We start from the raw sequence: 14,906 nt of genomic DNA, 5'->3' as shown, positions 1-14,906 counted from the left end.
CTCTCTGATAAATGAGAGCCAGATTTATATTCTACGGTCAGATCAGAATCTTAAATGTGCTATGTACGCATCCATTGGTGGCAAGCTTTTATGAAATCTCAACTAGTTCATGTCAGCAAATGCTTTACTGCATTGAAAATCTAGTCAGAAGAGGAGCTTGTTTCTCACTGCATCCTAAAAGTGATTCCGTAGATTGCTTGGGGACTTTGTCCTAGTTTGAATGAGCCCGGTAAGTATCAATGTAATTAGGAAATAGATAAAGTATTGCTTAAGTTTCATTACCCTAATTGCCCCAAAAAGGCTTTTTCACATATGATTAGTCTCTTTGTGTCTAAACCAAGCTTTTCTACTGACGTAAAAACTTTCAGTGAGGAATATGAACCCTGAGACAACAGTATTTCTCCTTTAGGGAGGTTTGTAATTGGGGGAAGACAGAGAGCAGGCAGCCAAGTGGACAGAAATTGTCATTACAAGCAATAGTCCTTAATCAGCAGAAACTTGGAAGTATCCAATCTGGGCAGCCCTCTGTTGTATACAACCTTGAACAACAACAGTTGAATAAAGGGAGGGAAAGATTTACCTGCGTATTTCCTCGGAAGCCTTGGAAAAATGCAAGGCCCTGCTGTTGTAGAAATTGCTGCAAACAGAATATATGACAGCTCTGTCTTGCCTCTAATATCTCTTCCTGGTTTTCCTTGCATGAAAAGGGAAGGTGATATTGAAAACAGGTTCCTTTCCCCTTTGATTCTTCGGCTCATTTTGTGTCTCGGAAAACCCTAAAGAAATCTTAGTGTATGTGGGCACATATATAGCTTGAAGGAGCCAACTTCTGCCCAGCATTGCTGGGCAGGTCAATTGCAGGAGTGGCTTTCAGACTGTCTTTTGTAGTCCTGGGTGGACAAGCAAGATGAAGGATTATGGGAAGGGAGAAAACATGTCTTGAAACCACTTCTACCTCCCTCTTGAAGCATCTGACACTCCAAACAGTAGGGAGCTTGTTCTTTGGTAGAAAAGACCCAGCTCTGCAGCCTTTTGTATGGTGTGAATGTTGAACTGTGAAGACAAGTGAGCTCATGTCCCCAGGACTGACTTGGATTTCAGCATTCTGGTGTGGTGTCTTCATATCTATACAGAAGTGGGTGGATGCCTGAAGGAACACTGAATTCTTTCAGTTGTACAGGTCCTACTTTTAGCCTTTGCCTTCTACTTCTCCTACCTATCTGTGCCTTTCTTGTTCCAGTTTTTGAGGGCTTTCTTAATAAATTATGCCAAATTACATATGATAGTTCATCTTTGGCTTCACTAGTATCCAAGCAGATAAAATACATAGTTTATCTGTACTGCTCTTTAATACTAGCTGATGTTATACATGTCTTTTGCATGGCAGCATTTCTATAGCTTTGTGAATCAATGCATCACTTGCTTATAATGCAGCAATGCAGTTAGCAAAATGTCTTCCCAACTTGGATGAGGTACGGTCTATAGGCATACGCACAGCCTCTGTGCTCTGTGTGAGGAATCTGAAGCACATAACCAGTGAGTTGTTATCTAAATAAACTTGGCGTAGTACCAAAATGCTAAACCAGTGGGAAGACTTGAACTCTAATTTTGATCTTATCTTGGGACCTGTCCTTTGTCTAGAGTAATTAAAAGATTCAGGAACAATGTATTTGAAATAGTGAAGTGTGATAAGCTTAGGAAGTGCCTGACATGCATGCTAAAAGGGGGCATATATATATATATATGTGATTATTTAAATTTAAAATTCATGTACTAAAAAAAGTTTGGGACAATATAATGTTGATCAAATTTTTTCCCTCACATAATTTCTTTGATAGTGATATTAATTTAGCACACCTAGTTCAAATATCAGTGTCAAATATTACTTGATGTGCGTGAACAAATTTAACTTCTTTGGAGTGAGTCTGTCATTGGTGACTTCTTTGGCCCGCTTATTTAATCAAGCTCATAATTAATTTTAATCCTGTCTTTCAATCCTGCATAGATTTTTATTGTCTTCCAACTTGATTAACATACACTCCACACAATTCTCCAAGCCATTATGGAGAGTAATGAATGATACTGGACCCAGAATGAGTCTCCCTGGACACATGTAACAACTCCTCCCAGCTCAAAATTGAGCTGTTAATAATTGCTTTCTCTATTCAGTCTTTTTAGCAAATTATGTGCCTGTTGTTTTAATGGTGTCATTCTGCATGCATATATCAAGTTTCAAGAACATTGTGTAGACCTGCAACAAATTCCTCTCTAAAGTCAAACCTGCACACTTCTTGTATTAAATTATACTGGGTCATTATTTAGTGTGCTACAGTATGTCCCTGCTCAAAGACTTTACCGTACAAGTTCCTATGTATAAGATCCTAAGGATCCTGTAAGATCCTAATGGTAGGCTGGCTCTTTGCTAACAACTACGACTTGTGAAAGACCAGGGGTAGTTATTGTAATGAAAACCTACTACACAGTTGAATACATTATTCACGAGGTGTAGTTCAGATTTTCAGTTGTCTTGGCTATCCCACAAATAATATAGCAGACTTGTCTCTCAGCTTCTGTTGCCCTACCTCCACAAATGCCTTTCCACAAATAATCTTGGGTTCCCCTCTGTTACCAGGCCTCCGTGCTGCTTCGTTATGCTAGTAATATTTTCAGTACTTTTCTTTCTGCCCAGAATACCCCATCTCACTATCATATATCCTGATTGTGTTTTCTGACTGCTCAGGGTATCTTTATGCTTGCCACTGGGACACGGAATAGCATGTGCTGTGGCTGCCTGGTTGTGATGTGCAGGTGGACATTCAGCCAAACTGAATGACTGAGAGGCTTTAGACCACTTCTTGTTTAAATTCTACTCTTGAGACTAATCTGTTTTTTAAGTAACTGGAATAATTCAACCGTTTCTGTTTTGTTAATTACCTGTATAACAATTTGGGAATAAGGTTTGGGATTTTGGCCCCCCTTCTCCCCACACCAATATGTTTATATTCTCTCCTGAACAATAGACTAGGAGCCATACTTATAAGCAAGCTCTTCGAGAGGATGAAAACAGAAGATTAGAGGAAATGAAGCAAGAACAACGGAGGAAGGTAATTATACATTAACAGTTTGCATATTGTATCATTTTTGCATGCTGTGAAACCAATTAAATACATTGATTACTTGTTGCCTACGCACAGAGCTTCTCTTTAGCAAAAGTGATTCAGTCACTGTTTTCAAATATTCTGAGAGAGATGAGCCAAGCTGTAAAATTTGGACAGGGACAGGACAATTACCTTCTGGGTTCAAAGCTGTTTGCATCTGGATGACTGGCTCCTGTTTGCCTCTCCATTTGAACAACTGTACAGAGCATTTTTTGACCATGGCACCCAATTTCATAGGCTAAGGAAACCAGTTTCCTCTCTTTCAGGCAGAAGTAATCTTACTGAGATATTAATGATGATCTCAGGCTCTGAATAGTCTCTTTCTAGAAAATCAAGGCCCATGTGCCCTGCCTTCCCAAATTGGGATGTGGAAACACTCAAATTTGCTGTTAAGTCTGTATGCTTCTCTGTTCCCTTGCTAACTACCTAAATGTAGAGTTTTGAATTGTCTAAAAAGCAGGCATGCCATAACTGCAGGCTTGGACTCCATCTTCTGCATACATGGCACCGTTGCCTGAAAAGCGTCTGAACCACTGTAGTCCCTCTGGCATAGATTTGGGTGCCATATCCACATAAAGTTCATCTACACAAGGCGATGGCACTGTGCTAAGTGACCTGTCTTGGCTCCAGGTCTGACTGTGGAAGTATGAGGAGGGCAGCATTTGAAAATCATGTTAGCAAATCATTTGAAAACATATTAGCAAATACTGAGCCCCTTGCTATGCCTCTGCTGTTACTATCATCCAAATTAATGTTAAACTACTTCCCCAGTAGCAGAATCTTAGCGCAACAAATTCCATGCAGTGAGTTTCTACTGGAGCTGGACAAGTGACTCAGCCCCTCTCACAGATATCTTTCTTTAAATGTTGGGGATAAGTGTCCTCATTTCATAGTATTCTGGCAACCAGGATGCTGGAAAGAAAAGGTGGGGGAAAAGGGAGGCTCTTAATTGCTTTCCCATCAGGTGTATGCTTATTCCCAGGAACTATACAGGGGAAAAATTTTTGAAAGCCAGTCCTCATGGGTGTAAGGCTGGTAGGTGTTGTATTCTTTACATTGATTCTTCAATAGAGAAAATAACTACAGATGTGAATTAGCATGCCCCTACTTTATGAGTTTGGTTTAAGGGGCTCATGTAGAGCTTTAGACTCTTTACCGATTTCCACAGATTGCTAAGAAGGTGTTGGCTGCTTCTAAGGCTGCTCTTGCTTGGTACACGGTTCTAAATGCTCCTTGCCTTCACATTGCTGCTACCTATTGAGCAGAGTAATGCACTACTTACAAACCTACTGTAAATAATATGTATTTTAAAGGCTCCAATAATTGTCCCTCAGATATATGTTGGCTCATTTCTACTTCAAACTAATATTTATTAAAGTAATTGTGAATTCTGTCTTGTGTGTACCTCCTAGCACAGTGTAGCTATAAAACATATAGGTATTGTCAGTTCCCTTTTTTTTTTTTTTCAGAACAGGTTTTAGTATGTATTGCTTGATTTAGAAATTTTCAGTACACTTTGAACACCGCATCATATACACACAATATATTTCAGAACATTACTCCAAGAGAGGACTCAGCATATTGGAAAGTCAGATACTGGGTTTTAATTTTCAGGTTGAATAGTTATTTAAAACAGTGAAAATTAAGGCTGGCTTTTTTATTTCTTAATCCTGTTTCTTCTTTTAGGGCTAGACAAATATTGATACACAACACATTCTCAGTTATTGATTCTCTTCATACATTTATTGCATAGTTTTTATTTAATGTTCCACTTAAATTGATTTTTTTTAAAACTTTCGTGGTTCCATTCAGTTATTGAAGCTTTTATCTAACCACATCATTTTATTTTAGTTCCTATTCCTACTGCTACTCAGTTGCTATGGAAAATATGAAAGATGGGTCTGTTCCTATCCTTTCCCCCTCTCCCTGCAAGACAAATTTTCTTTGCAGAAAAATCTGCATCTTCAATTCTTGGGTGCATTGCAGGGAGCAAGAGCCAGACAAACAAGCACACATGCAGAGCAGAGTCATACACACTGTTTTTCCTTCGCAGTCCTGGCTAAAATTGCATAAGCAAACTCTCCTCTGAACAGAATTCCCTTTGACACTGTTTATATACCTTAATATTACGTAACGTAAGGATGGTAGGCTGCTGCAATGCTGGGTGCTTGCACTCGCTTTCACCACACCAGCAGGTACCATTTGCCTTTCCCTCACCCTTGGGGGAGCCCCAGGGAGCTGGAGGTGACACACTACGCCACATACCCCGTTCCCATCTTCTCCTCACGCTCCACGGAGGCAGGAGGCAAAGGGCATGTCTCCTTTGTACCCTACGGGTGTGACAGCTGTGTCTGCTCCTACTAGATGACTTAGGCTGTCTTCCCCCTTGGACCCACAGGGAAATTCCACCCATAGGTTGGGGCAAGGGGGAGCAGACTGGTGTCTGGCATACCCCTTTTAAAGGTAGGACTGTAAATGTCTGAATCCTGCGACTTCCCATTTTTTAAGGCACAAACAAAACTCATCCAGTGCAACGCTGAACAGAAAAATGAGCTCAGTTTTTAACATAGTGCTGTCACATAAATAAAATGTATTGAGAGAAGTTCTGGGAATGACACGTGGCTCTAGCTGAAGTTAACACCATGTGGAATTAATTGGGTTTGCAACATAGGTATGTCAATTAAAAGTAAATTTGTTGTTTGTTTGTTTTTTCACTTTTATCATTCCCAGGCTGAATTAATGGAATTTAAACAAAAGCAGGAAGAGGAAGCCAGGACAAGAGCACGTCAAAACGAACAGAGGAGGTATGATGCAAAAATGCAGAATACACTTTAGTTCAATTCCTATCTGGAAAAGGTCTCAAAATCGCAGGCATTCATGCTTTAGAAGACGACTGCAGTGAGGATGCCTGACCTCGCCTCTGGTTTAACTTTGCCTTCAAATGAGGCACTAATATCCATCATTACAACTGCTCACTGTAATGCAGTATGACCCAGAGTCACTGTAATGCCATATGACCCAGAGTGCCTTTTTCACTTTAATTATCCTATCAGCATAGGATACAGCATACGGTAGAAACTATTAGCAGTTTCATGGGTAACTGCTAGTATAGTAGTTTCAGCTGGGAAACATATTTTTTTTATTTATCTATCTATCTATCTATCTATCTATCCATCTATCTATCTATCCATTTATTTATTTTTTTATTTATTTCTACTTTATTTTAGAATGGGCTGCTTTGTCCGTGCCACATTGTGTGGTTGACTGTCACTGAGGTTAATAGGCAGAGCTAAACGTGGGATTTGATATTGATAGATAGAAGCTGCAGTGCAGCAGGGCCTTCTGCAGCTGCATTGCTTCGCACCCCAGGCTGTGGCCCACTGCTGTGCCCTCTCTGTGCTCAGCAGCTCTAATCTTGCACTTCTGTCACTTAAATGACTTTCCATTATCATGAAGCATGGCTTTATTCTCAGTTTTGTTTTCTGCTGGTAAAAAGAAGCAAGGCTCAGGCTCAAAAATAAAAACACAATTTGTTTCTTTTTTTATATCATTAGGGAAATATAAAAAAAATTACTTCTATAGGCAACCACTCTCCATACTGTTTTCATTTCTTTTTTTTCTCTAGCAAAGATATTGAGATAATTACCCATAGAAGTTAATGAAGGATTTTCGATTCAGTCCATCTCATGTCCCTAGATAGAAATAATCCAGTATCTTGCATTTTACATCATTCTTACCAATAGCATTGTAAAACATTAAAACAACAGTCATGTCTAAGCATGTGTGTCAGTCCTAAGCATTAGGGGGGGGGGGGAGAAACAGTTTTTCAGAAGGTTTAAAAACATTAAACAATCTGTTTTAAAACAGATTGAGGAAAAGTGTATTTGTATTTGTGCATGCTTTCCAGATTGATAGAGCAGTACAAGAAAATGCTAGAGTTGATTTCAGAGCTGGATGGTAGGGAAAGTTGTCAGCTACACAAATTGTCTCTATTAGTAACAAGCTCAAGTGGTTTTTTTCGTTGGCATTAGGAAATCAGTACTTCTAGAAACTTTCCGTGTGTACCGAAGGCTGAAAGACTACCTAAGGTGAATTGTCAAAACAGCTAACCTCCCTGATAAGGTGGGTGGTGGTATGCAGGTCATCTTTCTATGGAGAATTTTGGTGCATTTCTCACAGCAGCCGAGGTGTGCCTTTTAATCACAATAGACTGATCACAGGATAAGGACGCACCTAGTGAAGTGAAGATGCGCTACACCCTATCTCATGCCAGTCCGTGGTTATGCAGCACAGGCTTGGAAAACATAGGACGATGGGTATGGAACTGAGAATAGGGAGAGCCACTCACAGAATGTTAAATTTCAAAAGTTTTTGAACTCCGCAGCTACCTTCAATCATTATTCATTTTTTGTTGTATTTTAAGGGTAAATAATGCTTTCCTGGACCGACTCCAGAACAAAACGCAACCTAATAGCATCTACCAACCTGAATATCGTGGGAGTCTGGACTACCGCAGTAACAGCGCCTGGGTAAGTTTTTGGATACAGAATGTGAAAACAATGAGATTGTTTGAAAGTTGACTTTTTCCCCAGATACTATCATGTGTCTGTGTGTGTTTAGCCTGCCTGACAGAACTTACAGTCCTGGCTGGCTGCCTGCAATAGCTTTTAAGAAGAAATCCTCTTGTAAATATAAGCTGTTCAAATGGGAGGAGGGAGGAACAGCTGCTCTTGCAGCAGAACTCAGTGGCTTTGCATGCAAGGTACTTACTGCGAGGAACCGCATCCAAGGTACTTCCTTAAGTTCAGAACAAGGGTAGTGAAATCGTAAGGGATTTTTTGAAAGTCTTTAAATAAAACGTGCTTGGAAATGCTGTAAACATTTTAATATGATATTGAAATTGGAGGGGAAAAATCCCATGAAAGGTACAGCTGTTCACTTTTTGCCCGTATAAAATTATGACAAAGAAGACCCAACTGCATCCAGTTTAAAATACATAGTATTTGTAAGGATTCTTTGAAGAAAAGGTATCTTGTCTGTAGCCTATTAAACATCCATTAATTTTTCAGCTGTCCTAATGAGGCATTAATGTGACTGTTATTTAGAATTGCACTCTTCAGTGTAAAAAAAAAAAATTATGTAGTATTCCCATCATGGAAATTTCCATTAGCTTGAAACTCCCTTGCTGAAAGGACCCTAGTGTAGAAATGGAAGATTTACAAAGACTGAGCAGCAAAAGGATTAGAGTCTAAGAGAATTCAGTGAATGTGCCAGTGTAGAGAAAGATGTTTAGTTGATAGACAAGAAAAGCTTGAATTGGATTAGTTGGACTGTTTGGTGAGGATGTGTATGTTGGCAGATGAATGCCAGGAAGCCTTGGGTTCAAGCATCTATGAAGTCAAGGCATGATTAAGAAGCACATATTCTTGCTGCTAGAGTTTTCCATATACTGGAAATGCAAAAAGAGTGTCTTAATCACTACGAGCTTTAGGCAAGCCCTGGGCCATGGCAGAGGGCTCAGGAACCTTGGACTGAGGCCACCTTTGTGCGTAGCAGTTCTCTTGGTCTTGCTGAGAGGAGGCAGGACCTGCCAGCTCAACCTCCCATAAGGTCTGCAGGCAGCTGCTTGGAGAACCAGCTGGCTAGAGGCTTTACTGGTAAGGCCTGCATCACATGCCAAGCAATCCAGGAGTTGTTGGAAGCCAGACTACAGATGTCCAGGCTAGTAAAAGACTGTAAGAAAGCAGTCTGTATAGCAGGCCTGAACCATCTCCCGAAGGATGGCATGTCTGCAGATAGCAGAATTAGAGACTTCAGATAGGACAGAGCCGACTGATACGTAGTAAGGGGCAAAAGGTAAAGTCTGCTGGATGGGGCTTCGTTAACAAAGGCAGCAAGGGCAGAAATTATTATTTTTATTTTAGTTTGTGTCCTTTATCTGAATTTGTAAACTGTTTCCTGATAAACTCAAAAGAAAATGTGTGACACAGCCGAGATCCCCAATATCTAAACTCAAGCATCTCCATCAGAGCACCTGCTGTCACCACTGAAAACCTTGCCATTGTCTGCAGAGGGAGCAGGGGTTTGCCTTTAGCCAGATGCCATATGTGCTCTTCCATAGGGCAGGTGTTGGTACCACCAAACGAGTGCACTCAGCCCAGGCACAGTTTTAACAACAGACGACTCCTGTGATGTATGCTGCCAATCTATGCTTTTTTTATTATTATATATATATTCAAAGAATGCATCCACACAAATGCAATAAAACCCTGTGTGTAGAAGTGATAAATTTCCTACTCTGATGTTTACTTAATGGCTCCCAAGGAACCTGCCTTCTGTTGGGTAATGCTAGATTATCCATTTTTCCTTTATGTGAGATTTCCTGTATGATGTGAGATTTGAAGACTAAACAAATCAGGGAAAGAATAAACTATGAAAGAATATGTCATTATGGAAAGCAGTTAAAAATGAGTATTGGTAACAAGAACAAGAAAGAAAAATGTCTCTCAAAAGATAGGCTGGAGGCTGCAACCTCAGTGTCTTTGATTATACCAAGATTCTTCTCCCTCCCCTTGGGATTTTAAGCAAAAAGAACTGAACTCCAGGTGAGGCTTACAAGCCATGTAGTCTGCAGCGTGGCGTTTTACATCACAAGGGAGCTAACTGAAGCAGGTCAGACTATATACGAAGATTAAAAGAAATTTAAAAGGTTCCCAAAGTTAAGACCTGCAGGTAATTTTTGAGCCTGCTCCGTCTGTGCAGTGGCGCTGAAGAGGAAATGTTTGTTCTCTTTCCTGTTTCTTTTTTCCCTGTTTGAACTCTTTACAGTCACAACGGCTTTGCACTTAACAGAAAATGAACATTGCACCATGTTGTTGATATACCTGCTGTATTTTTCACTATTATTTCTATTAGCCTGGTTTCCAAAGGAAATGAAGTTTGTATGATCACGCTGCCTGTCTACATGTAAGGTTTTCAACCTGCTGGCCAATCTTAGCCAAATTTGAAAGGGAGCATAAGTCTCAAAAGATGATTAAATTTCTATGCGTTCGGTGAAAAGCAATGGCTGGCAGAGGAGAGACCCCAAAACAGTGCCCCACTCCGAGGGGTAGTGGGAAGGACCTGGGCACAACGTGCGTTGTTTGGCTGCAGCCCTCCGGCCGATCAGCGTGGGCACAGCTCCAGAGCAGCTGCAGCTCTGCCCTGTTTTCCTGGGGCTAGGGGATGCAGAAGGGGACATGGATATTACAGGGGACATGGAGAGGAGTGGGGGAAGGCAAATTTATTGTGTGTGTCTGGGCAGGGGGGAGGAGAGCAGTTGCATTGCCCAGTTGTCCTCTCATCGATAGGAAACCAGTTTTAATTAATTCATCTGCCCTCCAGACATCTTGTGTTTTATTAGCAATATTTATAAGCTGTTATTTCAAAAAGGATCTTCATGAAAGTCATCTTTTCTCCCTCTTTGGTTATAAATGCCAGGGTGCTCTCTGGGTGGTTGTGTGGTTTCCTTTTTGAATGGGAATACAAATTAATGAATTTCCACGTCTGTCTGTGAGCTACTGCACCCTTGAGAGAGCATTGAGTCTTGTCGTATGCTATCAAGAAAGTTTTGATGTCCTTTGCCCCGCCATTGTCTCTAACATAAGAATAAACCTTTTAGGATAGGAAGATAAAAAAATAACAGTTGTCATTTCGACATCAAAGTTTAATCAATAAGATTTAATCCTTACTCAGCTGGGACCTATGACTGAGACAGTATCTGTTCACTCTAATGGCACAAATGATCGGTTTTATTTAAATATTAAAACACTTCTATTTTTACAGAAGAATAACTTTAAAACAGTTGCACATTTTTATATTCACTCCCTCATGAGATTTGCCCATGTTCAAGTACAGAGGGATTTGCAGAGGCCAAGTGCTAATGCATGGCAAGCCTGTAACAGAGCCCTTGTTTATTTTTTGCATGGAAATGGAGCACTGTCAAGGACCCTTTTGTCTATTCTGTTAATGGGGAGAGATGACATGGTGAACATATGAAATTTATATGTCTACTCTTCTTTAATGAAATACTAGTTGTCTTGTTGAAACTCTCTGAGCTATAGTAAACGCAGAATCTGGAGGGCAACATGACATATTACACTTCCCGTTTCATGTCTCCATTACACCCGGTGTTATGCATAAGAATGAGAAATGCTCTCTCGGATGCTGACTCTGCTCTTTCAGTGGATGCATAATTCTAGATATTTGTTGTGGGAAGCAACTACACCCTGAATACGCAGGTGCAGTGTGACAGGACACCCCGTTCTCTTCCTTTCCCATATGCAGAACATGAACTCGAGGGATGCTGGATAAATCTGTTTTGAGGAAGAATGATTTATGTATAAAACTATTTTAAATAAACATGGTTTGTGGGTTAGCACTTGGTTTAATTCTTGTAGCTTGAGCCATGGGAGTCTCAACCAGCACTTGATTTATGCTATTTGCTACCAATTTGAGAAGGAGCATGTCATAAAGTTTGCTGTTGCACAGCAGAGAGGAACCATAGCTCAAAGGTCCCTGAAGTTACAAGGCCAGCATGCATGCCACAGTTTTCCATACACAATCAGTATTTAATACAAACTTTCATGAACTTTTAGATTGATAAAGTTGCACTGAAAATGCTGGTTTCCCAGCACAAATAAAAAGCTTCTATTTAATATGGGAATATTGAGAATATAATATTTATATAAAAAGGTTCCAGAGTGCAATCCGCAATGGTTACGTTTGTTTTAATGAAGAATGTGGTTTGCTAACTTAGCTTTAGCCTGGTTAGTCTATATACAATCTGAGTTGGAAAGATTATTAAATTTTTTCCTAAAACTGGTTGGTTTGAGGTTTTTTTTTAATTGACAGTAATGTGCTTGTCTTTCCTGGTAGAAGGATGGCAGAAAATAAACTACTCAGCAGAAGTATCAGCATCGATATAGGGACCTCAGATGAGTAGGTCCAGGCATGCTGTAGCTGAGTTTAACGACTTACCTCTGACAAGGCAGTGAAACAGCATATGCAGATGCGTTCTGCCTGGCTTGACTTTGAGCTCAATCATTCTTTCCTCTGAAAATCTCATCCTAAAAGAATAGTGGGAGTCTGGGGGGGAACGGAAGAAACTTTTCACTCTTTCAAATTGTGTGAGATCAAGAAAGGATTGAAGGATCTGAAGATATTTGAAACATTTCTAGATTGATTTTTTCCAGCAAAACCAAGATATGTTTATCTCCTGTGTCGATACATCCTGCTATTCATATTGAGTTCAAATCAAAGAAATATTTATTGCTAGAATTGGAATCTTGCAGAAGGGTTTACTTGTTATTTTAAGTGGAGTTTCAAAAGACAGGAAAGGGCACCAAGTAATCAAAGTTTCATACAACTGGATAACCATAATTACTTGCATAAATATGTGATTGTCCTGTAATAAAGCATTTTTTTTTTCTTTTATCCAGGAGTCAAACTACTTGGAATAAAGGAGGAGAAAGGTAAGAATAATGGATTTGTTTGTTCTTTTTAGTACCAATGCTGGTATTAATTTAGCTTCATATTTGACATTTCATTATGAAAGCTTAGGTGGTTCAATTCTCAAGTAATATGAGAGGGGATCTTAAAATAAATGCTTTCCAACTCTGTTTGGAGCCATGCAATGGCACATACCTATTCTGAAACACGTTCTTTCGTAAAGAACTGCAGAACATATATTGCAAGTCAGAGGAAGTGCTGATGGCATGGAAAGCATCTGCTGGGGGTGCCTTGACATTTAGGCTAAAACCTCAATACAGCCACGTTCTCTGTGTTGTGGACTGTGCATGGATAAACCTGGGCAGCTGAGGAATGTGGCTGGAAATGCAGGAGGCAACTCTGCAAACTTTCAGTGCTCTTAAGTGAAAGAGGATGACTTTGTCATGGGCTGCATTCTTCCTGCTATTTCGCATGAGCAAAAAGGGAAAATACTCATATCAGTGGAGGCTGTTGGTAAATCACCACTACTGAATCAGAGAAATCAGGCCCTCTGTTTTCAAATGACCTTTTCATAAGGCTCACTGCACCTATGTTCTTTTCTGAAAGGGGTTCCCTAACCTAATTCCCAGTTCCAATATAAAGATTTGTGCAGAGCCTTTACTTCTAGGCTTGGAGACTTTTGAAGCACGTTCAGGTACTGACACACATTATTCTTGCCTTAGGAGATGGCTTTGACATAACTCATTTTTTTGAGAGCCGGGATTTTATAAAGAGGAATTTAAAAAAATCAAACTTTAAAAAGCCCCTTGCTTTCAACCCTTCTCCCACAAATGCAGATATTCTTCTGCAACTTTTTTCCTCATTTTCTGGTCCAACAGTTATTTTAGTATTTTTGCAGCAAGGTTGTATTCTGAAGACAGTGTCTAAATAATATCATTGGCCTCCCATGAGTCATCTTTTCAGTTTTATGAGGAGTAAAATTGTTATTAAAAATTAACTCAAATTCACTAAAGAAATGACAACGAATAGATAAAGGCAGTTCCCCACAGGGGAAGAAATGGCCATCTTTTGCAGCCCACAATACTATTAGGTTTGGTAAACTGTGGGCAGCTGAAGGAGTTCAACACGTTGGATTCTTTGTTGTTTTTCACAATATCTACAATACCAATAATATATTTACATATGAACTGTACAAGAATTATGGATGGGTGTACTTCTTTAAGCCTTGTTTCACTGTTGTTTTGAAAACACATTTCAGCTTGCTACATTAATATATTGTTCAAAGTTATTAATATGTCTGCAGATAATTAGGACATTTTGTGAATTAAATTTACAAAAAGATAGAAATCCCTTCATGAAGGCTTTACATAATTAAAAGCTAAAACCTGTTGGAAGAAAAGGGAGACTATTTTCCAGTGGACTTAATCCTAAAGAAGTTGACTTTGATTTTTGTTTTTGCTGCAAAAGATAATTTTTAATTTTGTTTTCTCCCTCTTGTTACAGGGTATTGGAGAAATATTAATTTTTATCCTGCCTAGGCCAAATGACCTTGTAAAAGCTCCAAGAAAGCACTCTTTTATCATTGTGATTTTTTTTCTTACCCTGACTTCAGCTTCACACCCACTTCATGAGCAATCTGCAGAGACTGGTTTCTAGCTGTCATTATTCACGCATATTTGAAGCAGCTGATTATGAAAGTCCTATTTAATTTTTAATAAGAGAATGTGTCTTTTTTTTCATAAGTTGTTTTGCCTCTTGCAGAATGTAATTATCCCAGTCTTTGGGATCTCAGAAAAAGAAGACATTAGTGGCTGCAGAAGCTGCAGTAATATCTGTGTTTACTTGCTGCTCTATACCCAGCCAAAAACTCTCAGAGACTTGAACTAAAGAAGCAGATAGAGGGTTTTCTTTTGGGATGGGAAGTATTGCTGATTTGGGGGTTTTTTGTTTTGTTTTGGTGGGGATTTTGTGGAATTGTTTTACTATTGTATTCAACAGCAGACACTCAAGAAGAAACAGATGTGTGTGTATTGTAGACAGGATCTTTTAAATATGTTCTTAGAAAAATACAACACATGAAAGAAATAAACCTTGAAATAACACTGAAATTTATTTGATCTCTCCCACATCTTTTGTGATATGATATACCAGTTTTTCACTCTGCCTGGTTTACCTTGGTAACTTCTGTTATATAAGTGAGGAAAACTACTGCAAGGTTATCATTAGTTTCTTGCTCTTCTTTGTCCCTCTAGTCTAATG

General features: G+C 39.4%; 1 protein-coding gene across 1 annotated transcript in view; it reads left to right on the top strand.

Moving 5' to 3' along the window:
* EPSTI1 (epithelial stromal interaction 1) overlaps positions 1–14,681 on the top strand; it is a 48,305-nt gene extending 33,624 nt beyond the window's left edge. The window contains exons 8-12 of the mRNA XM_072854278.1: positions 3,021–3,104; positions 5,889–5,962; positions 7,582–7,687; positions 12,638–12,670; positions 14,151–14,681. Coding sequence (XP_072710379.1) covers positions 3,021–3,104; positions 5,889–5,962; positions 7,582–7,687; positions 12,638–12,658 — 285 coding nt within the window. The 3' untranslated portion in view covers positions 12,659–12,670; positions 14,151–14,681. The remainder of the gene's footprint in view (positions 1–3,020; positions 3,105–5,888; positions 5,963–7,581; positions 7,688–12,637; positions 12,671–14,150) is intronic.
* The last annotated feature ends 225 nt before the right edge of the window (positions 14,682–14,906 follow it).

The sequence above is a fragment of the Ciconia boyciana genome, chromosome 1, assembly GCF_034638445.1.
Source record: "Ciconia boyciana chromosome 1, ASM3463844v1, whole genome shotgun sequence".
Classification (NCBI taxonomy): domain Eukaryota; kingdom Metazoa; phylum Chordata; class Aves; order Ciconiiformes; family Ciconiidae; genus Ciconia; species Ciconia boyciana.
The sequence above is the reverse complement of the archived record's forward strand: the minus strand, read 5'-3'. Positions and strand labels throughout refer to the sequence as shown.